The sequence below is a fragment of the Cornus florida genome, unplaced genomic scaffold (assembly GCF_030987335.1).
Source record: "Cornus florida cultivar Cherokee Brave unplaced genomic scaffold, ASM3098733v1 CherokeeBrave_3.0.0_Hap2_Chr08, whole genome shotgun sequence".
Classification (NCBI taxonomy): Eukaryota; Viridiplantae; Streptophyta; class Magnoliopsida; order Cornales; family Cornaceae; genus Cornus; species Cornus florida.
The window spans coordinates 48,093,347-48,117,107 of record NW_026775578.1 but is presented as its reverse complement, the minus strand read 5'-3'; the positions used below and the strand labels follow the sequence as shown (position 1 = coordinate 48,117,107).

Sequence of the window (23,761 nt, the reverse complement as noted above, 5' to 3'; positions counted from 1 at the left end):
ATGGACCCTCCGAGGACAAGGAGAAGAAATTGGATATTCTTTACTTGTTTGCAGAGAAAGAGAGAGAGAGAGAGAGAGATAGAGATGGGTGGAACTCATTTGATGAAGAGAATTCCTAGAATAAAATTCCCACAAAGACACCCAAAACCCTCAACCTCAGGTATGTCCTTCATCTCACTCTTACCTTCCAATCTTTATTTTTGCTTTCTTCTCTGAATTTAATGGCCTCAAAACTTAAATTTGGTTTTTTTTTTTTTTGTGTTTTTTTGGTCATCTGACATGCTATTTTTATTTTTTATTCTTGCTCATTTGACATTTGTTATTGGGTCATTATCTATATAATCATGTTTGATCTTTATGTAGTTAGTCAGTTCTGGATCAGCACATATGTTTTTAAAATAAATAAAAAATTTAAAAAGAAGTTTGAGGTTTTAAGAATTGCTGGGTCTTAAGAATTGCTAGATTAAGTGCCTGGGAATTGATTATTTCAGGGTTTGGGCCACTCTATTTTGTTGTTAGGTCAATATATCTGCTGGGTAGGTCTTATTTGATCCTCCCCTTTTGGTATAGATTTATGTTTATAATGGATAATTTGAGCTGACATTTAAAATAATTTGGAATTTGACATTTGCTAACCCTTCACATTGGATTGAGTTGGGAACAAATTGATGTTGATTTAGTTCTTATTGACACATAAAAAAATGTTAGGTAATTAAGGCCAGATGCACTTCCTATGGTCAGTTGGATCATGTTTTTCGTATGGGATAATTATTGGATATAGAAGGGATAGGAATGAAATCAAAAGTTTGGAGGGCGTTGAGATGGTTAAGTGGCAAGACAAGAAATTTACAATTAGAATTGAAGTCATTTGGCCGAAGTTAATTAGATGGCACACCTATAGAAGATAAGCAAGAGAAATTTGGATAATATGGGTTGATAAGGTGTAATGAGGATCGATGATTGTACTCGCAAGGACCAGAAGTACAAAGGAAGTTGCTATGACGGTGAAGGAATGCTTTTTGCCCCCTCCCATAAGATGAAGGAAAAATTGGATACGTTTTGTTTTAGAAGTCATGAGCGTGTTTACTTGATAGATGACGTAGTCATGGATTGAGCTATGTTGTACTTTTTAAGGATTAATATGTTTCAAGTGGAAGGCACTGCAAGGACAACGGCAAAGCCAAGAGGTTGTGGATTGAAGCACTGGCAGAAGGCATTATAGCATATTTTAAAATGGAAAACACGTAGTGCCATTGATAGATCAAACAGACACGAAAAAATGCACATCCAACTGATTTGGGGGACAAAGCTTGTTAAGTTCATTTACTCGATAATATGAAAAAAATTCCCATACAATTAGTCCTTTGTGTGTAATTCTAAATTTCACTTTTGTTCAAACTTCAAACACAAACATTTCACCCATTAGGTATTTGCACTTTTATTACCTATACCATGTTCAAGACTTAAACTAAAGCTTGCAAAGGTTGAACTTTACCTTGTTTTGACAAACTCATCTGTCTATCAACTATTTAAGAGATTTAAATCACACAATCACAACAGCTAGAGGTAAGATTTCAATCATTTTTGGTCTCTCGAACTACTGTGATTGAGCAGGGATGCTAGATATGATTGTGTTACGTCTTGCAGTGAATTTAAGATTATAAATACATATATCATATATGAGGTTTTGTCATTGCTCTACTGTCTTAATTTTCCATAATATTTAGGTACTAAAATATATGGGTAATAATGATACTTAAGAAGAATGGCCAGTAGGTGATGAGTAAGAAGGGTTCTTGAGAAGTACCCCTAATAATGAAATTTGGTCTTGACTCTTGAGAAATTCACATGGAAAAAGAAATATGAAATCTCGGTACTGAGCTAGAAGGAGAGGAAGAAATAGTAGGCCTTTTTTCTAAAAGAAAATTCAATAGTTTCTAGTAAAAAACACGACTTGTAACCGGTCTTCACTTGGGCACTTTGGCATCTAGCACCAGGTCCTCAAAGAGAGTATACCTCTGCTATTATCTTGTTTTCTTTGTGAGAGGTGCTTACCACATTCAAAAGCATCTGGCGACCATACACTCTCGTGGAGGATCAAGTAGTTCATGAAAATACATCATGAAGGATTTGGTCCAATTTAACAAGGTCGTTTTCTCATTATTATATATATTTTCCCAAGTGTTTTCTAAGTATTGATCTAATTGTGTTTTCTGTGCACTTCAAAAAGTACTTGCTTCTAGTGTTTTCTAATTATTGATCTAATTGTGTTTTCTGTGCACTTCAAAAAGTACTTGCTTCTAGCCTATCCTTGCCTCTTTTTATTATCTATTCTAACAATGCTATCTCTTGCTTAGATGAATTAGTATTAGCGAGTCCAGCTTTTTCCATCTTTTTTTAAATGATATATTTTTAAATTTTAAATTTGTGAATTTTTTTTCCCCTCCTCAAGCTACTTCATCTGAAGTTTCCCATTAGCCCCTGGGAATTATATCAAGTAAAATCTTGTGTGTGGTAATAGTAATATCTCATGATGGATTTAGATTGCTGACCTGCAGGGGCGGAGGTAGGGGGGGCCAGGGGTGGTCATGGCCCCCCAAATTTTTTGGCAAAATTTTAGTACTAGTACTAAATTATATATATTAATAGTCATTTTTCTATATAAAATTAAATTGCCCCCCCCCCCCCCCCCCAAAAATTTTTGTAAAATCTTTTTAAGGTACTAAATTATAGTTATTAATGGTAATTTTTCTAAAAACTAAAGTTGGTTCTTCAAAATTTTTGTATTTATGATACTAAATTATACGAGTAGTTAGTAGTTACTAATGGTGATTTGTATATAAAAAAATAAAGCTTGCCTCTCCCAAATTCTAAAAAAAAAATCTATTTATGGTTTACCTTATGATTATTGAATGTGATTTGTGAATGAAATGACTTATAACCCTTTAAATTCGAATAAACATCTTGCTTCAAAAAATTCAAAATATAGTTAAAAAAAAAAAACCATTATTATAGTTACTAATGGTGATTTTTTATATAAAAATTAAATCTTGCCTTTTCCAAATTTTGAAAAAAATAAAAAAAAAATCTATTTATGGTTTACCTTATGATTATTAAATGTGGTTTGTGAATGAACTTTTTTTTTTTTTTTTTTTGATAGATATGGTCTATGAATGAAATTTACTTATAACCCTTCAAATTTGAATAAACCTGTTGCTTTAATAAATTCAAAATATAGTAAAAAATGATGATAATAACCATTATTATGATTTGACACTTGAAAACCTCAGCTGTTCTTAATTTGCTCTATTTTTCTTTTCATATCATCTATAAACACATGCTCTTAATGTTAAAAATGAACTAAAAAAATTACAAGTATTTTATTTTATTTTTTAAATTTGATTTTGTATTAATTAATTTGGCCCCCCCAAATATTTTTATTTGGCTGCACCCCTGCTGACCTTTAATTGGTGTTCTAGTGTATTGATTGGAGCAATATATGGAAGTGGCAGAACCGGTGCCTGTTGGCTGCCACTTCTGCAGTGGGTGCAAACTGGAAGAATGTCTTTTTTAAGGATTTTTCTTTGGCTGTGACTTTTGTCCAGCTGACTATTTGCTTCAGCAAACTGAGCTTTTAAGCTTTTCCTTAGGTGATGATTTAACTGGTTGACGCTTGGGATTGATTTGAAAGTGGCCTGCTCAGTTGCCTCACCAACTCATAGTCTGGTGTAAACAATCTATGGGGTCAAATTTTAGTGCCTGCTTGGAAAGTCTTTCCACAGCAAATGATCCAAGTTGTCATTGACAGAAAATCTTCTAGTCTGTATCCAAAAAATTTATTAAACTTTTTATCCAGTGAAAATGAAGGGACAAAAAAAAAAAAAAAAAATCCTCTTGTGGCTTGAAGCTAGACCTCACAATTTATTAGATTCTACATCTCATCTATCAATTCCGACTACAAAAGACCAACTTACACTCGTCTGCTGAAATTGGGATTTAGTCAAATTCTTGTGGTAGTAAGGGCCACAATTGTTAGTGTATGGACCATTCTGGAGACATTGTTGTTTCTCTATACCTTTCACATCTATATATTAGTAATCCTAATATTATATATTATTGATTAATATTTCTACTTCATTTCAAACACAAGTTGCAGCAAAAGATGGGGAAGTACATCAATTTTTCATTTCAAAGTCAGATGTCCCAGCAGCACCCACCAACACTGCTGTTGGAGGGAAAGCTTCTCTTCAGCCAAAGCGCACACCAGTTTCGGAGAGGGAGATAGAGGCTATTCTGGTACGTAAACTGTCCTCCTAAATTTTTTTTGGGTTGGATTAGGAAACTAAGATTTTTGACTTTGAAGCCATTCTGAGAAGTCCTTTTTGAAAGTAATTAATTAACACATCAGTTATACAATAAGGATTTTACTTGTTCATAAAAAGATAATAGAAAAAGGTAATACAACAAGGAATATCATTTGTGAGTGTCTTTTTGAATCTGCTTGCTCGAAACATAATTGATTAATTGTTCAGACAGCAATTCCTTAAACATATTCAATTCAAATTTACATAAATATTGGAGAATCCAAGTCATAGATATATGAACTTTGGACGGTACCATGATACTTGTCAAATTATTAAACGAGGCAGGAAATGGAACAAAAGATTTTTTTGCAACTCTAAATTCTTTGAGTAGATATTGATCAATCTATTTTTCAATGCCTATTTTTGCAGTTGGGTGGCTGCTTCTGATTATTCAACTTAAAGACCCGCGGGGGAGTCGTAGGCTATCCTACATTCGACTGTTTCAACATTTGGTCTGTTATTTCTTTCTACTCTCTGTTATATGAAACTGCTGCTTCAATGAAGTATTGTATTTCAACAATGTGTTTATTGATTAAGCCTGACGTTTCACACGGTCAACTTGTTACATGTGAGTCCTTCTAAATCTCCAATTCTGGTCAGTCAGCTATCAAGGTAGCGTTGGATTGGGGGGGGGGGGGGGGGGGGGGTTGGAGTTGGGGGGCTAATGTTGCAAAAATTCCTCTATAATGGAGGGAAAGCTTACCAAACAATGTATCCTATCTTGCTCTCACTGTGTCTGTCAACTGAGATTTCATCCTTCTATTATGTGAAAGGGCAGGACATAGTGTTCTAAAGGAAATGAAATTATTTTAAATATATATATATATATATTTTTGGGTAAGTACAGAAAAAAGGCATTGTTTTGCAACTTGGGAGGCCTATTTGTTTGCAATTTTAAGCAGCTGTTCGCTAAACAAAGATGGCTGATATCTAAATTTTGGAATGAAGTTTTCACTCTTAGGTGAGGGACAAAATTAAAGAGGTCTCGGTTTGTCTTTCCTTGTATTTGGATTGTGTCATGAGTCCATGATACAAGTATTCTATTATGGAGTGATTGACAACACAATTATTGAAGGGGTAACACGATGACAAGATCTACATAATCTGTTTAAGAAATTGGTTGGGAAACATTACATTTAATTAACCGCAAATGGGACACTAGTTTACCCAACACATTTAGTTCAACGAGTCTAAGCAGGTTATAAACAGATTGGCAACACAACATGCTTAAGTCAAATATAAACAAGACATGCTTAATTAACGTGTTAGACATCTTCTACCTAATACATTTAGTTAAATGAGTCTAAATAAATCATAAACAGATTGGCAAGTCAAATACGAACACTAGACATGACTATGTCCCATCTGTTTAAACGCAAATGGAACACGTTTACCCAACACATTTAGTTCAACTAGTCTAAGCAGATTATAAACAGATTGGCAACATGTTTATAATCGGATTGGTAAGTCGAATACGTGTTAGACATGTCTACCTAATACATTTAGTTAAATGAGTCTAAACAAATCATAAACAGATTAGCAAGTCAAATACGAACACTAGACATGATGATTATGATGATTATGAAGTCAGATGCAACTTGGCGAGTCAAATACAAACACTAGACATGATTATGAAGTCGGATGCAACTTGACTGAACACTTGGACTAGACATGATTATGATGATTATGAAGTCAGATGCAACTTGGCAAGCATCATATGAAGTCAGATGCAACTTGGCAAGTCAAATACAAACACTAGACATGATTATGAAGTCGGATGCAACTTGACTGAACACTTGGGCATGATTACGAAGTTGGATGCAACTTAGCAAGTCAGTCTAATTGGTAAGTCAATTGGCAAGTCAGTCTAATTGGTAAGTCAAACACAAACACGTCTAATTGGTAAGTCAAACACAAACACGACGTGCTTAATTAACCTGACTTGTTACAAAGTCAGATTGGCAAGTCAAATTCGTGTTTAATTAACACGTTAGACATGATTACAAAGTCACCAAGCCTGTAAACGGTGTGGTATACGTTCCAAACAGAAGGAATCTGTGTCATGGGACACCACTCATTTGGATTAGAAGCTGTTTTTAGATGACCAATTTCTAAAATCATATCCAGAAAATAGATCCACCAAACCTTTGATATATTAATTTCCATTCACGGATGAAGAAACCAACTATACATTATTCCTTTTAGCCCAGCACAAGCTCCACCCCCACAAAACAACCGACAGATGAAACATTATAAACAATACAGAAAACACGGACCTACACTCGGTAACAAATGCCATTTTGGCCTCTCTTTTAACTTCTGAAACCCTTCCCAACCCGAAATGGGGCTTCTCTTGTTGGATATCCACCAAATAATCAATTGTGAACCCATCGATATAAAATTACCAGCTTCTATGCTTTCTACTTTGTATCTGGAAGTATAGCACAGTTTTCTACGTCATTACTGTATGTTTGCTGCTACCTTGCTGCCTTTTGACAATGTCCTCTTGACTCCCTAAACTTACAGTGAGATCTTTTTCTTCTCTCATGAGATAACTGTCAACCTGTGAAGCAGCTTGCCTGCCTTCGGATATAGCCCATACCACCAATGACTGGCCACGCCGGCAATCCCCAGCAGCGAAGACCCCTTCCACATTGGTCAAGAAGCGGCCATAATCAGCTTTGAAGTTTGATCTATTGTCTCGCTCAATGCCCAGTTTTTCTGCTACTGTCTGCAGGAATTAACCAACAGTAGAAAGTAAATCAATGTTAAAAGGCATAGTTTCTCACTCTTGAGAAAAAAGGTTTCAATTCTCTAGGAACCTTTGGACTGAACTTTAAAGAATGATTTTTGTTTGATATTTGAATCTTCTTCATATTTCCTTAGGAGAAGGCTTAGGGCTAAATTATCATTTATTGGCTTCTTTTTTTTTTTTTCGCAAGTCATTTATTGGCAAAATTTAGATTGGCACAAGTTGAAAGTAAATTCATGATGCCATAAGCAAGCTTTTAAAAGTTAGCTGTTAGGAAAAACTCAACTTTGGTATTGGATCACCCTGGAGAAATAATAATAATAATATAGCAGTATACTGACCGATTCAGGGCCAAGGAAACCCATGGCTAGTAGGACTAGGTCAGCCTCAATTGTCTCTTCAGAGCCCTCGACTTCCTTAAACTGAAACTTCCCACTAGCATCCTTTTCCCAGTTTACACGTACCACCTCCAGTCCTTTTAGAACCCCATTCTCATCTCCCAGAAACCGCTTTGTCAATACCTCATACGACCGCGGATCTTTGCCAAACTTGGCAGCAGCTTCTTGGTGTCCATAGTCTACACGGAATATGCGAGGCCACTGCAGGCAGAAAATAGGAGTTGGAATAAATCATCAAAGTTATCTAAGAAAGGTGCATGAAATGCTATTAAATTCTCGAAATTTTAGCATTATGTCACATTTTCACACTGATTTTAACACACAATATTGCAACTAGCACTATTCAAAATAATTTATAAAGGTCACAACGTCAACCTCTAATTATAGTAACCTAATCAAATTATCAAATTTATAGTTCAACTTTACAACTTCACATTATATTGAGTAAAACTACTTAATCCTAAATTTGTTCACCATGTTTCATCAAGTCGCAGACTAACAAAATGGTATTACATAGAAGGTAGACCACAGCAGAATGCTATTGAGCAAAACTTATGTTTGGAAGCAAATAAAAAAGGGTGCAGATCATGAATAACAAACAGGTTTGTTTATTTGTTTTAACCAAATAAATAAAACAATGTTTTAACCCAGCCATGGGAGGAATTCTGGAGGAAGGTGCAAACCTGTGGCCAAGGGTTGCCAGGAGCCCTAGTCTGTGGCGGCTCAGGGAGAAGCTCTAGATTTACAATGCTACTACAGCCATGCCGAATAGATGTCCCAATGCAATCTGTGCCAGTGTCCCCTCCACCAATGACCACTACCTTCTTGCCCTTTGCAGAAATGTAGTTATTATCTTGGAGATTGCTATCAAGCAAACTTTTGGTGTTTGCATGAAGGAACTCCATAGCAAAATGAACTCCTGATAGCTCCCGTCCCGGAACAGGAAGGTCCCTACACCAATTAGAGTCATGAGTTACCAGATTCCATAAATAGATTACAGAGACGAGAAAGAAAAAATAATAAATAAATAAAATAAAATAATAATAGGTACAATGGCACAAAATTTATATCTAAAGAATCCTCGGGCACCACAAATTCTTTACATTTAAATGTACATAATCTGTAATTTTGCTACATCACTTACCTTGGTTTTGTGGATCCTACCGCTAAAACAATGGCGTCATTTTCCTCACGGAGCTGTTCTAGGGAGAACAATGGATCATTCCCCACGTTAGCATTAACAACAAATTTAACACCTTCCTTTTCCATAAGGTCAACCCGCCGTTGAACTACATCAACTTTGTCTGCCTTCATGTTGGGAACACCATACATCATAAGGCCACCGATTCGATCAGCACGCTCGAACACTGTCACCAAATGACCCATCCTATTAAGTTGATCAGCAGCAGCCAAGCCGGCGGGTCCACTTCCAACAACAGCGACTCTTTTACTGTGAAATATAAACAACAATTAAATTTCGAGTTCCCCAATTTTCTATTTAATAAAATAATCAGTTGAAGAGTAAGGGAGGGCAATGTTTTCATCCATTCAAAAATTGATCAACGAGAACTATGCTAAGAATTGAATGCATACCCTGTTCTCCTAAGGGGAGGTCGTGGAACCATCCACCCCTCCTCAAAAGCCTTGTCTATGATGGAGCATTCAATGTTTTTGATTGATACAGGATTTTCAATAATGCCGAGAACACAAGAACCTTCACAAGGTGCAGGACACACTCGGCCAGTAAACTCCGGGAAATTATTAGTCTCCAGTAAGCGGTCTAATGCTTCACGCCACCTATTTTGGTACACCAACTCATTGAATTCAGGTATTTTATTCCCAAGAGGACATCCAGAGTTCCCCTGCGTTTAGACAACAGAAATAAATTTTAACAAAAACAACCTGGCAGTACTTTATATAAAAAATTTGAAACAAGAAATCTAAAACAATACAATTATTTTTTGAACTGCATTAGATATTACCTGGTGGCAGAAGGGAGTGCCACAGTCCATGCAACGAGCAGACTGTGTCTTTAAAAGCGGGCCAGGCTTTGACTCTTCCATAACCTCATTCCAGTCATTCATCCGAATGGTGGGATCCCTGTATGAGACGCCCTCACGCTCATAAGCAATGAAACCTCGATGTTTGATAGCATCGGTAACTCGAGTAGGCCTCTTCGTTGATTCAGCCTTTTCCACCTCCTGTGAATTTCAGAATTCTTGTTAGACCCTGTTAAGGGACTATATATGATGACAATTAGCACAAAAAATATAAAAAGGCTAAAAGATTAAAAACTGTCTTTAAAAGAATAATCATCATCACTTATTGGGAGAGGAAAAAAAATTTATTTGATACTTTCAAGATGCCAAAATGTTTAAAACAGTTATTTTAAAAAATTATGAAATTACAAGCCAAAACACAGAGAACATTTTAAAAGCAAGGAAAATTTGTTCCAAGTGTCACCAAAAATTAAAAAATTTCAACTCACAATACCACTATGACGAGTATAGTTTCTTGAACAAATTTATTTATCAATACAAGAGTTTTATTTGTTAATACTTTTCTTAGTCCTATGAGTTATAAGACCTCAACACTTGATAAATTTTACGATAATTTTGGATGAAGTGAAGAACATAAAAAGCTCAAGTGACAAGTATTAATGATTGGGTAAGCAGCTTACCTGATTGACCTTCGCATTCAAAGATGCAGTCGCCAACTTCTTTAGCTCTTCAAAGGCATCTTTCTCCACCAATTCTGCCTCATCTTGTTCCTCATCCTCCTTAGAAGCCTTTTCTGCAGCCTCTATGGCAGTTTCCTCTGCTTTCATGCTTGCAAGCACCCGTTTATAATCTCTAGGGAAGACCTTAATAAATTTGGGTAGAAGGTTCTCGAAGTCAGCAAGCACTTCTCTGGCTAATTCGCTGTCTGTGTGACGCTGATGTTGCTGTATCATCATTCTGAGTGTCATGATATCCTCTTCTTCTTCAACTTTATCTAGATCTACTAGCTCAAGATTGCATCGGGATTGGAACTTGTCATCCACATCAAGAACATAGGCAACGCCACCGCTCATGCCTGCAGCAAAATTCCTCCCAGTTTTCCCGAGCACAACAACAGTCCCACCAGTCATGTACTCACATCCATGATCACCAACACCTTCCACAACTGCTCTAGCCCCTGAATTACGGACACAGAACCTTTCTGCTGCCATCCCATTAAAATATGCTTCCCCGTCTGTTGCTCCATAGAGAGCTACATTACCAATCACAATGTTTTCCTTTGGATCAAACTGGCTTCTTCTTGGGGGATAAACAACAATCTTGCCACCTGATAATCCTTTCCCCACATAATCGTTGCTGTCACCTTCAAGCTCCAACATGATGCCAGGGCAAAGGAAAGCACCAAAGCTCTGGCCTGCACTGCCACTGAGTTTAATATGGATGGTATCTGCAGGAAGCCCTACCATGTGGTAGCGCTTAGTCACTTCATGGCTAAGCATCGTTCCAACTGCACGATTTACGTTGCAGATTGGTGACTTGATGTATACAGGAAGAGCTTTCTCTAAAGCAGATTTGGACAAAGTAATAAGTTCATTATCCAAAGCCATGTCCAAGCCGTGATCCTGTTTTTCTACACAATACTGGGCAGCTTCTGGCCGGATGTCAGCAGCAGGTCTAAGCAACAGAGAGAGATCTATATTCTTTAGCTTTTCATTGTTCTTAGTAACTTCTTTATCAAGTTCAAGCATGTCTGATCGACCAATCATTTCATTTATTGTTCGAAATCCAAGCTGAGACATGATTTCCCTCAGCTCCTCTGCTAGCATGAAGAAAAAATTTATGACATGTTCAGGTTCTCCAGCAAACTTCTCACGAAGAACTGGATCTTGGGTGGCAATTCCAACCGGACAAGTGTTCTTGTGGCACTTTCGCATCATGATGCAGCCAAGGGTTATTAGGGGAGCCGTGCTGAAACCAAACTCCTCTGCACCAAGAAGCGCCGCTATGGCCACATCTCTTCCAGTTTTAAGCTGGCCGTCTGTCTGGAGAACTGCTCGGCCACGAAGGTCATTAGCAACTAGAGTCTGGTGGGTCTCTGCAAGACCAAGTTCCCATGGAAGCCCAGCACTCTTGATGCCAGTCCATCGAGAAGCCCCTGTACCTCCATCATGACCCGAGATCAATACATGGTCAGCATGCCCCTTCACAACCCCACTAGCAATTACCCCCACACCAGCTTCAGATACTAGCTTCACGCTTACTCTGGCTGATGGATTGGCATTCTACAAAATATCATAGGAAGGATTAAGATAAATATCATAGGAAGGATTAAGATGGACTAAACCACACTATGAATAAGATTAGCTGTTCAACCTACAGTTGCTTCCTAAAAGGCAATCCCATGTCTTTATCCCAAGAGGAATACAGACAGACAAATGCAAACAGAAGCAGCAGCTTAAAATGCCAGAGATGAGATCAAAACAATCTTGCACTCCAAGAAAACATGTGCAAGAAGCAGCGGATGTACTTACTTTGAGATCATGAATCAATTGGGCAAGGTCTTCAATCGAATAGATGTCATGATGGGGAGGTGGACTGATTAGTCCTACCCCAGCAGTGGAATTCCTTGTGACCGCAATGTCTCCAATAACTTTGTGGCCGGGAAGTTCACCACCTTCACCAGGCTTGGCCCCCTGCGTAACAAAATCAATCCAATATTCTTGATAAAAATATCCAATCCACAAAGAATAAACAAGTGCAGTTCAAATTTAACCTCACCAAATGCCAAATGTAGGTATCAGTTAAAGATGCAAAGACACCCAGAGGTGCTTTGCAGACACTGCATCATCTGTCCATGAACATAAATTCATAAACAAGAGGAACCTCTGCTCCAACGGGAATAGAGGGGCTAAATAGGAATTGATGAACACCAACAGCAGAAAAATAAACCTGGATGCTATTTTCAGGTTCAATTGTATAACATTCAAGACATACCTGAGCCATCTTTATCTGCAGCTCATCAGCGTTTGTAAGGTAATAACTTGACACTCCAAATCTTCCACTTGCAACCTGCTTAATTGCACTCCTTTTAGGATTCCTTGAACCATCTGGAAGAGGCACCATACGAGATGGGTTCTCACCTCCCTCACCTTCAAAAGAAGTTGAATGAATGAATGAAAAAATGATCATAGAAATACACAACAAAGCTACAGAAAAGCAACAGAAGTTGCAGGAGAAAAGAAAGCTACATACAGTGGACAAATTTACAAGAAAAAGTCTTATAAATTTCACTAATAAGGTCCATCAGCAAAGAAAATGACACAAAAAAAAAATGAAAACATATCAAAGAAACATAGTAGACTTCAAGTATACTCCACTGAGAGTTGTAATATACATTTTAGAAAAAATGAGATTCAGTTACTTTGAAGAGAGATTGCTTAAAAATGCTTTCTAACTGTAAGCAACAGAAGAGTTGTCAATGTAATGAAACTTGATCAAACTCCATTAGATTCTTCTAATCTTTCTGATTAATCAATAAACTTGATGTGACAGGTTGAATGATCCTAATTGAACTACAGAAAAGAATTCTATTTCATCAAGAGCATACCTGTGTTGGATTTCCCCCCAATTTTGTTCATAGCAGTAGCAAGGGTCGTGTGTGCCTCCAATGATATTGATCCATAACTCATGGCCCCAGTACAAAACCGTTTAACAATCTCACTGGCTGGTTCCACTTCATCTAAAGGAATGATGATGTCTGCCCCTTTAAATTTCAAAAGCCCCCGCAGATTGCAGGTTTTGTTCAATTCCTGTATCCGCTTAGAATATTCTTTGTAAGCAGCCACACTATTACCTCTCGCGGCCTCTTGCAGCTTTGCAATAGCAAGGGGATCATTCAGGTGAACCTCACCATCTTTCCTCCAGTGATAATCCCCCGGATTGGGCAGTGCTACAGACTCTGCACTTCCAGGAGGGAAGGTCCTAGTTGGAAATGCCAGCTCATGCAATTGAAGTGCGTCATGGGCAAGAGCTTCAAATGTTGCGCCCTCAACTCTGCTAGGAGTTCCAGTAAAGCACCTTTCTATCACTTCTGATGAAAGACCCACAGCCTCAAAAATCTGAGCACCCTTGTATGAGGCCAAAGTTGATATCCCCATCTTGGCAAGAACCTTCATCATTCCATAGTTACTTGCTTTGAAGTACTTCTTGACCAGCTCATCCTTCGTATGGAACTCACCACTCGCTTTTGGTGGGATCTTTCCATCAACCTGCAGTCTCCAGATGGCCTCTACGGCCAAATACGGGCATATAGCATCTGCACCAAACCCAACAAGTGTGCAAAAATGGTGCACTTCACGTGGCTCAGCTGACTCAACAATCAGCCCTACTCGAGTTCGCTCAAGCTTTTTAACTAAATGGTGATGGACAGCTCCAACAGCCAAGAGGGAGCTCACAGCTACTCGCTTCGAAGAAAAGGCTGCAAATTTGAACAAATGACAGATGCATTAATAAAACGTAAATTCATTAAATAGTGGAGAATAAATTTTTCCCAGACATTTTCTCAGTGAACCCTAATTTTAGGAATGAGGTACCTCTGTCAGAAAGCACCAGTATAGTGTAACCCTCCTTAATTGCATCATGCGCCTCAGAACATATCCTATCCAAGGTCTCCTCCAAACCATTCCTACCACGACCTTTAGAATAAGTGATATCAAGAACTTTGCTACGCCAACCTCTGTAGTTCATCATTTTAATTGCTTCAATTTCATCAATCGATAAAAGAGGCCCTTTTAGCGAGAGACGATGACACTGTTCTTCAGTAGTCTCTGTAAGATCACCTTCTGGACCAATCATGCACTCCATGGAGGTGACTATCTTCTCCCTAATAGGGTCAATAGGAGGGTTTGTAACTTGAGCAAACATCTGCTTAAAATACTCAAAGGTGAGTTTCTCTCTATTTGACATCACAGCCAAAGGAGCATCGTTCCCCATTGACCCGAGGGCCTCAACACCATCTTTTGCCATGGGTAGCAACAACATCTCCAAGGCTTCAACAGTGTAGCTGCATGAGGATGCCAACATTTGAATTTACTTTCCTATAGAAATGAAGTTTTATAGTGCAAGCAAAGCGAAAAGAGTACATACCCAAAAGCTTTCAAAGGACCCAATAAACCATGCATGCCCATGTTTTCCATGTTGTCGTCATCAGTAGATGCCTACCAGTTACAATAAACATAAACCACATTCAGAATTGGCCACAGAAAAATACAAGATATTTTCCTTTTCATTTCCTTTTGCTTTCAAGAGGGGAAGTTGAAATTAGACTTACCAACACCATTCCTGCTATGGCTGGAGGGACCCTGTCAGATGCATGAACAGATTCGACTATGTCCTTTAGTCCTATCTTTTGCCTTTTAAGCCACTCTCCATAGGGTCTTGCAAGTGAATACTGCTGCTTCAGGGCTTCATCATCTACAACAACATGCTTCTCAAAATCCACTAAAAGCATCATGCCAGGATTAAGTCTTCCTTTCCTACACACATCTTCAGGTGGAATGTCCACTACTCCAACTTCACTTGCCATTATAACTCGTCCACTGTGTGTGACATAAAAGCGACCTGGACGTAATCCATTGCGGTCCAGTGTAGCTCCCAGATAGCGGCCATCAGTAACTGCCAATTACTTTCCATAAGCACAAACCAAGTGTGACGAGAAAATAATTTGATGAGAAATCAAAAGCTTCAGAAGACCCTTACATGATATCAGAGCAGGCCCATCCCATGGTTCCATAAGGGCCGAGAAATATTCATACAAAGCCTTCCGATGGGGATCCATATTCTTATCATTTTGCCACGCTTCAGGGATCATCATCATGACAGCTTCAGGGAGACTTCTACCAGCTCGAACCAAGAGTTCAAGTACACCATCAAAAGCTCCTAAAAATGGGAGGAAAAATACAATACACTATAATTAAAATTAAGGCAATTTACACAGCATGGAAGGTAAGTAAGTATATCTTCACTCCCAATCCCACAAGAATTTGCATGCTGCTGGTATATATTCATGCATTAGTAGTCAAATACTGTGGGCACATACTCATCAACAAATGAATGGATGTTGCAATTGCAAAAATGTGGTAGCACATGACCAAAAAGTTGAATTACAGTATAACCTGAATCAGATGAACTGGCATCTACAATGGGTAGAAGCTTCTTCATCTCATTCTTCGACAGACCCAGCTCCTTACACTTTAGAAGACCCTCACGTGCCTTCATCCTGAACAAAAAAAAATGACAACATCGATCAATTATTTTAGAACAGGGAAAATCTACTCTGAGAATTTAGAACCATTATCCAGACACTATCCAGAAGGATCTTTGCTTATTTGGAGTGTACAAGTTAATGAAATAAATTCCTGACCCAGTTAGTGTACCACCGACATGAATGGGATCTGCTAGCAGAAATTATCATTTCAAAGTTCCTCGAATTTAAAAAGCTTGCTTTGGATCTCAGTAGGGTAGCGTTAAAGACTACTGAATTCTGTTTTCCGATGCATGCACTCACCAGTACACAACATAACAAGAGAGATTTCAGATATTCAGCAAGCATATGCATTACCAATAAGAACCCCCCCAAATGTCCACTAAATAATTTTATCAATTCCCACCGAAAGACAAAAAAAAATTACCATTAACTTCACAACCCAGAACGGAGGTATATCCCCCCAGCACAATTAATACGCATGCTAATAACAGTTCGGTAACAATGGTCTCAACTCCTGGACCTGTTCACCCAAAAACTTGCATGCCTACTCGACTAAAAATTCTTAAATAAGAAAATGGAAATTTCTGATAGATCTTCAAAACCAGATACCAAAAATAAAATAAAATAAAAGCTTGCGCTCATTTTATTGCTTCAACCTTTTCATACTCTAGTCTTCCTACAGTCAACAACTACAAAATGCTTATTGATGTTTGTGTTGTGTGAATTAAAACTGAACTTAGGAATGGCCGTTCACTGATCTTGTGGCCCACTGAGATCCCATCCCAAAAGCACAAACAAAGTAAATCCATTAATCACATCATATTAATCTAATAGGTCATGAACAGTCGATGTTAAAATATTCAAGTTTTATTCAGCACAGGCAAACAATCATATACTGGTCATAAACTTACCAGTTCACATTGCCCCGAAGTGTGTTGATTTCCCCGTTATGGCCCAAAACACGCATAGGCTGAGCACGATCCCAGCTAGGAAATGTGTTCGTCGAGAACCGGGAGTGTATCTGCATCAAATAAGGAACAAATCAAAATATTTACTCCTAATACCATACACTTGATTAATGGTCTGGGCTCTAAGTTTTAAATTGCAAACATGAAATTGTGTTCAGGGCACTTCAATAAACAATATATTGCTGTGCCAATAAGCATCATGAAAATCCTAAACTACCTTGACCAAACACAATTTCTTTTCCACCAATATAATGGAAGTTCCATCCTCAAGAATTGATCATAGAGCACTTCACGAAGTTTCTGCAAACATGATTTACTGGATAATGAGGTTCCTTACCAACTCACCAAAAAAAAATCCAATCCGGCATCCAAATTCATATTGTAATCAAGGGAGTGGAAGAACTTAAGAGATCATTCATACTTCAATGCCTCAGAAGTCATTCCTCAACCTTGCATCTCTTCAGAGTTAACCGGTTGATCCCATGCTGTTCGTTGTTGAAGTATAGAGTCAGTGGACAAAGGAAAAAGTGAATGGAAAAAAATATTTACCAGGGCCATGTAGCTTGTAAACCTTCCATTTCCAAGATCTGCAAAATAATATTCTTGCAACTGATTGGGCTTCAACTGACCTTTGTAGACGACAGTACTGCAGAAACAAGGTAGAGGCTTTAAAACTCTAGCCAGATGGAAGCATTTTCCATAAAAATTTAAAGCCTCCTGAAAACAAACCTTGATGATAGAGAACATATGTAGAAGTCCCTAACACCACCATGCTGAAGGTTTAATGCAGCTCGGATGGCTACCATCGAAACCCTCCTTAGTATGTACATCTGACAAAAAAGTAAAATAAATAAAATGATAAAATACCTAAAATTTATTAAACTAGTAAAGAAAATCTTAGAATAACACAATTATAGTAATAACATCATGAGAAAAGAGGGGAAGGAAGGAGCAAAAAACCTCCAATAAGAGGCTCTTACGTCCAAATTCTGCCGCTAAATTGGAATTACCCAATAAACTACACGACAGTAGATGCAGATTCCATTTCTTCCAACTCTTGTCTATCCCCTTAACCCCAAACAGAAAAATAAATAAATAATGATAGTAAACTACTGAAGAGTAATCCACTCGGTTCCAATTTCCATCATTTCCCTTAATTTCTCTTCATAACATTCCATTAGGAGAACTCATGTTTCATCCACAAACGACAATCATGTTTGACGTAAACCCTTTTCATTCACAAACGACAATCATGTTTATTGAGGTAAAGTATAGACACTATATTACTTGTTAAAATGCAGAGATTCTTGCTTTCGCGGCTGAATTTGATAAATCAATCAACTACACCATAAACAGACAATACCTGCTGCTCAAAGTCGGCCTTTGACCTGGGAGTGGGTGTCAGAAACACTTGCTCAATGACTGGTTCTGTCTGTAAAGCAGAGTTCCCCAATCCTGAGTTGTTGGTCGGGACAGAGCGCCACCCAAGAACAGTATGCCCAAGTGACTCCGCAACCTACAAGTAAAATCATGAATTTTCTTAGGAGGTAAAGCCACAACTTCAAAAACAGACTTGTCTAAGAAATAAAAACCATAAAGAAAATTTCCTTTATTTACTGCTCATTTAATATATGAGTTCCAGTTCTTCATATGCATACGGATGGGATACATAGAGGAATTGAAACCAAACAAGTTCCAGCCTAGTAATTACCTTTGTAAATACGATTTTGCTTTGTTCTCTTCGATTTTCAGATGTAGGCAAGAAGAACATGCCCACGGCGTATTCCCCGGGTGGTGGTAGCTCGAAACCCATATCTTTGGCAATCTGTTATAAAGTAACAAACAACAATCACAACCAAGGTCGCAGAAATCAGTCACACAGCTTAAGACTTTGGCTGGATATCCTATTTACCCAGATTCCCTTTCTTGCCGTTTCTTTTATTTCGCTTAAATTAAATGCTCGTCACAAAAAATGTAAATACACCAAAACCAATGAAATCCCTCCATGAGAACACTAAAAAGGGTAAAATCTTTCATTAAAGTGTATTAAATAGATTCAGAATTAATCAAAGCAAACAAAACAATTTCTCTCTACCAAAAAGGTTGTTAACAATAAAGAAGAAAAGATCATTAATTGATGTTTACATAATTAAAAACGAAATCAAAAAATAAATTAAATTAAAGTATTACCTCCTTGAAGAATTCATGAGGAAGACCTACGAGAATGCCAGCTCCATCACCAGTATTTGTTTCACACCCACAAGCTCCTCTATGTGACATGCGCACCAGCATCTCTATAGCATCAGTCACCTGAAATACAAACAACACAAATGTCAACAAAAACCAATCACAATCTAAATAACCCAGAACCCAAAAACACTTCAAAAGCCTACCGTTTTCCGGCTGCTCTCGCCGGATAATTCGGCGACGAACCCGACCCCACACGAGTCCTTGTCGAATGAAGGATCATAGAGACCGAGAGGCTTCTCCGGCACCTGAGACAATGCAGATCGCAACACCACTCTGAGCTTCGGAGCTCGTCCGGGACCGTCCGATTGCCAAAGATGAAGCCTTTCGGAACCCAACCCTCGCACTCGGGCTCCATAGAAACGATTCTCCAAAGAACCGGACCGTTTGGTAACAGAGGTTCTCGTAGCTCTGGTGGTGGTGGTGGTGGTGGTGGTGGCTCTGTTTGTACCGACTCGGCTCAGAGAAACAACATTTGATTGCCGACTAACCAAAGGTGCACCGATTTTTGGTACCACCGACGCCGGGTTGTTTCGGGTTTGAAGAACAGAACTCGAACCCACCGACATTACAATCTGTTATTACAATTTTAAAAAGTCACAGATCTTGCAAAAATCAGGGTTTTCAATCTGATTTTTGTGCAGAACAGGTGAATATTCAGATCTGTGAAGATTAACCGATTATTTTTTTTTTCGAACCACTTGTAATTATAGAATCTCCTCCGATTCTGTGCTTAGATTGTTTTGGCGAGATTATAGATCACAGAGATCAGAGAGAGAAATCAGCGAAAATCGAGTGGATTGGAAAAAAGAAATAGCAAAAAAGTCGTCGAGTTTGGGATCTGAAGCCTATATTGGGCGAAATATTGATAGAAACTTGTGTCCTTATCCGTTGCGAAGTCTACGAGATTGAGTTCGAGCACGAACAAAAAGCTAAACAACCGGGAAATGAGGGAATCGCCGATACAGAATTAGGTATAGAGAGAGAAACATTCATATATATATATATATAGAGAGATAAAAGAGGAAGATAGAGAGAGAGGGGGAAGAGAACGCCGCTAGACCGACAGGCTGTTTGTTCTCCTGTTCGTCCTTGGCGAGGTGGGGAGGTGGTGGTTTTATAGAGAGAGAGTTGGGGAGGAGAGAGAGAGTTGGGGAGGAGAGTGGTATGTCATATAACTGATGAGGAGGATAGAGAGAGAGGGTGGGAACCACTTGGAGGTTCGATTTTACCCATTGTGATGACGTGACAGCTCAATTTTTTTTTATGTTCGGTGCCACGTGGACTTTTAACTATGCGGCACGCGACAGCCGCTCATGGTGCGTCCCACAAGCTTTGCTGGCCACCCTGGGAGGTTGGTTTCGATAATTGGAGCCCACTCCTAGCCGCCTCTAGGCTCGGTTCCGAGCCTCCGCGATTCCTGTCCCTAAAAAACTGTAATTTTTTATGGAGTAAATAAAAAAGTAGTTTTTTTTTTTTTTTTTTCAGATTCGTAAAAGTGATTATTCTGTATTTCTTTGTTTGTTTTTTTTTACTATCGCATAAATTCTTTATACTAGCAAATCGAAACAGTAATTATGGGATTAGTATTTTATACATAAAAGTGGTTATTTTGGGTTTGTTTTACGTGTAGCATCGCATAAATTTCTCCATTATGACGTGAAGGGCAAACAAGTAATTTCATTACTATACTAAGCCAATTTAGAACGTAATTAGGGTGAAAATTTTCCCAAATTTAAAGTGGGGTAGTTGACCATGTAATGTGACGAAGTGAGTGACGTTATTTATTTGTTAGTGGTATTTATTACTCAGATACGCGGCCAATGGTATACGAGATTTCGGCTGGCAGTAGTTTTATGCGGCCAACAGTAACATAGTGATGTGGAAAATAATATTTTGTGACACAAGAGGAAACAAAATAATAATAATATTGATAATAATAATAAAATACTAAATAAGAAAATTAATAAAAGCTCAAAATCGATATTATTGCTGACTCGTATTGATTGGAGGGAAGAGTATTTTGGGACACAAGAGAAAACAAAATAATAATAATAATAATAATAATATTGATAATAATAATAAAATACTAAATAAAAAAAAGTAAATAAGATTAAATAAGGAAAATGATAAAAGCTGTATTTATTGCTGATTTGAACACTTATTCATTCATCACTAGTTAAGAATTCTTATTGGACATTAGTCATTTAGATAGAATAAAAATAAAAAATTTAGTGTAAAGGTACTTTTAAAATAAATTTGGTCACTTATGTGAACTCCATGTAAATATATCAGTAATAAATGAATAAAATAAATATATGAATATCTATAATTAATAACTTCTATTTAATTGATTCAAATAAATGAAGTGCCTAACTAAAAAACAGTGGATAAGATTGAAATAAATATGGTCTGTTATTTGTATATCTACAATGACTTTTATTTGATTGACATAAATAAAAGAAAATGCCAAACTGAAAAACAGAGTGGATAAGATTAAAATAAATATGGTCTGTCATGTGTATGCCAACTCCACCTCAATATATCTAATGAATGACTTTTATTTAGTTAGACAAAAATTAATGAATTGCCTAACTAAAAACAGAAGTGGGCAAGACTAAAATAAAAATGGTCAGTTTATATGAACTCCATGGGAGTATATCTAACTAATGAGTTTTATTCAATTGACACAAATAAATAAAGTGTCCATCTTAAATAGAGGAAGTAGGGATGGTAATGGGGCGGGGTTGGACAGAGATCTCATTTCCTATTTTCATTCTCAGTTAAATTTTTTACCTACATCCCCGTCCCCGTACCCGTTTAAATTTCAACCCCGTCCCCCGTCCCCGTCCCGCCCCGCATAACTTTTTTAAATTCCAATTCACCTTCAACAAAATCAACATAACTATAATATTTTTCAACATAATAATTTAATAAATCTTCAGCACAATTATAACAATTTAAAACATAATATTTCAACCCGATCAAACTTATAGCAAAACCATATATAACATTTTTTAGAATAGTCTGGAAATTTTCAGCATGATCAATCAAAATAAATAACATTCTTCCACCAACGACTATGCTGCGAGGGAATAGATCTAGAGTTTCAGAGGTGAATATATATATATATATATATATATATATATATATATATATAGTTTTGTAATTTAGTAATATTTTATAACATGTGTGGGTAATTTTGTAAAAATGCACTACAAACAGGGTAGGGAGGGGCGAGGTTACCCTCCCCCGATCCCACCCCATCCCCTGCCGGGGTTTCAAATACAATCTCTATTCCCTCCCCATTTACATAAATGGGTCCCCAAACCCGCCATAACAGGGGCGGGGTGGGGCGGGGACCCTCTGGGTATGGGGATTTTGTCATCCCTAATATGGAGAGATAATATTGGCTCTATAAAAGTAATTACTGCTCTACTTTTATTTTTTGGGATACATCCTCAAACTTTTTCGAAAATAACTATCACTGAGGTCAATTTCTATTTTTCCATTAAATAAATGGGAAAGACAATTTTGCCCCTAATTTTTTAATCCCATTTATTCCAAAATATCAGGTTGCTTAAATGGCCATTATACCCCTACACCCACCTACCACCATTCCACATCTATGCTGCCGGCAAAACAGCAACCATGGAAGGAAAACGCTTAAATCCCCTACACCCACCGTCACCATGACCACCATCACCAACATCAATACCCCTATCACCAACATCAATACCCCTATCACCACATCACCAACATCAATACCCCCATCTGGCCATCACCAACCTCAAACACATCACCAGTACCAAATTTTGTAGAAAGGCCTAATACTGGACCACCACAACCAAAATCGTATATCTCGTTCGCTCCTCAATCTAAAACAAGGTGAGGAATTCTACTGTAATCCAAAAAACATCATAAAGCCCTTGCAGAGCTATAAAATCCTTCCCCTTCTTTGTACATCCAAGTCGAACTATCAATTTAGCATGGACAAGGTTTGTAAAATGGAATTCTTAATTATTATATATACAGTTGTTCCCATTCTTTTATAAAGTGAAACCTGCCTCTACACCTACCAATAGACTTAATCCCTCTGTCTATGAGTATTGGTGGAAAATGTTAAACCATCGCGATAATGGCCAGGGAGGGAGAGGTTGATGTTGGCGTCACCAGGGAGGAAGGGACATAGACAAAAAGCGTCGACGCGTTAGCTCCACTGGGTCGGAACGAGTTATCGAGCTAGTCGTTACTCGGTGACAGCTCAAAACCCAAATCATCCTTGTCGTCACCAGGATCTCACTGTCGTTGTCTCTTGCGCCTTATAAAAAAATATTAGGGATATTTTAGTCTTTTAATATAATTGTTGTTTTGATAAAATAAAAGGGTATTTAAGTCATTTTACATAGTGTCATAACTGTTTAACTAACGGTTAGGGTATGAATGAAAAACGGAACAAAAATTTTTAATATAAGTAATAGTTATTTTCGAAAGAAGTTTGAAGGTGAAAAATGGTCAAACCTAAGGGGTGGTGAGTGAAATTAGCCCTTACTTTTTTTTATAAAATGACAAAAGTATCCCTAGACTCTCTATTTACTTCTTCATTGTCACCTTATCTCCTCGTGTTTCTTTTTAGGGATAAAATCACATAACCCCCATATACTATTATTTTCATGCAAAAAAACTCCCACTAAAATTAAACACCCCCCTAACCTAAAAAAAAAAAAAAGACTATCAAGTTACCCATACCCGTGATCCACCTGTTTA

General features: G+C 37.7%; 2 protein-coding genes across 4 annotated transcripts; one reads left to right on the top strand and one right to left on the bottom strand.

Annotated features, from left to right (window-relative positions):
- Window positions 1-4,915, top strand: LOC132271628 (uncharacterized). 2 transcript variants are annotated; one of them, XM_059773077.1, is made up of 3 exons: window positions 1-160; window positions 4,151-4,296; window positions 4,734-4,915. In XM_059773077.1, the coding sequence occupies exons 1-3, from the start codon at window positions 1-3 to the stop codon at window positions 4,749-4,751; spliced, it is 324 nt and encodes a 107-aa protein (XP_059629060.1). In that variant the 3' UTR covers window positions 4,752-4,915. The 2 variants fall into 2 exon arrangements, with proteins under 2 accessions (XP_059629060.1, XP_059629061.1); XM_059773078.1 differs by having other exon boundaries at window positions 5-160; window positions 4,157-4,296.
- A 1,580-nt stretch (window positions 4,916-6,495) lies between these two features.
- Window positions 6,496-20,140, bottom strand: LOC132271627 (glutamate synthase [NADH], amyloplastic). Of its 2 annotated transcripts, XM_059773075.1 has the most exons (22): window positions 19,141-20,140; window positions 18,938-19,057; window positions 18,459-18,572; window positions 18,111-18,263; window positions 17,477-17,577; window positions 17,297-17,393; window positions 16,691-16,800; window positions 15,688-15,791; window positions 15,272-15,451; window positions 14,844-15,187; window positions 14,660-14,730; window positions 14,107-14,576; window positions 13,122-13,991; window positions 12,509-12,663; window positions 12,046-12,207; window positions 10,195-11,796; window positions 9,497-9,715; window positions 9,108-9,376; window positions 8,659-8,964; window positions 8,198-8,465; window positions 7,458-7,715; window positions 6,496-7,095 (listed from the first exon to the last, which is right to left on the bottom strand). In XM_059773075.1, the coding sequence occupies exons 1-22, from the start codon at window positions 19,561-19,563 to the stop codon at window positions 6,817-6,819; spliced, it is 6,675 nt and encodes a 2,224-aa protein (XP_059629058.1). In that variant the 5' UTR covers window positions 19,564-20,140; the 3' UTR covers window positions 6,496-6,816. The 2 variants fall into 2 exon arrangements, with proteins under 2 accessions (XP_059629058.1, XP_059629059.1); XM_059773076.1 differs by lacking the exons at window positions 17,477-17,577; window positions 18,111-18,263; window positions 18,459-18,572; window positions 18,938-19,057; window positions 19,141-20,140 and adding an exon at window positions 17,093-17,232 and having other exon boundaries at window positions 17,319-17,383.
- Window positions 20,141-23,761: the final 3,621 nt, after the last annotated feature.

What these genes read in the sequence shown, in the direction of transcription:
- LOC132271628 (XM_059773077.1), top strand. Translation starts at nt 1, where the DNA reads ATGGACCCTCCGAGGACAAGGAGAAGAAATTGGATATTCTTTACTTGT. An exon ending in CCCAAAACCCTCAACCTCAG is followed by an intron (nt 161 to 4,150) that starts GTATGTCCTTCA and finishes TTCAAACACAAG; the next exon opens with TTGCAGCAAAAGATGGGGAA.
- LOC132271627 (XM_059773075.1), bottom strand. Translation starts at nt 19,563, where the DNA reads ATGTCGGTGGGTTCGAGTTCTGTTCTTCAAACCCGAAACAACCCGGCG. An exon ending in ACTGGTGCTTTCTGACAGAG is followed by an intron (nt 13,992 to 14,106) that starts GTACCTCATTCC and finishes TCAAATTTGCAG; the next exon opens with CCTTTTCTTCGAAGCGAGTA. An exon ending in TGCAGATAAAGATGGCTCAG is followed by an intron (nt 12,208 to 12,508) that starts GTATGTCTTGAA and finishes TTTGTTACGCAG; the next exon opens with GGGGCCAAGCCTGGTGAAGG.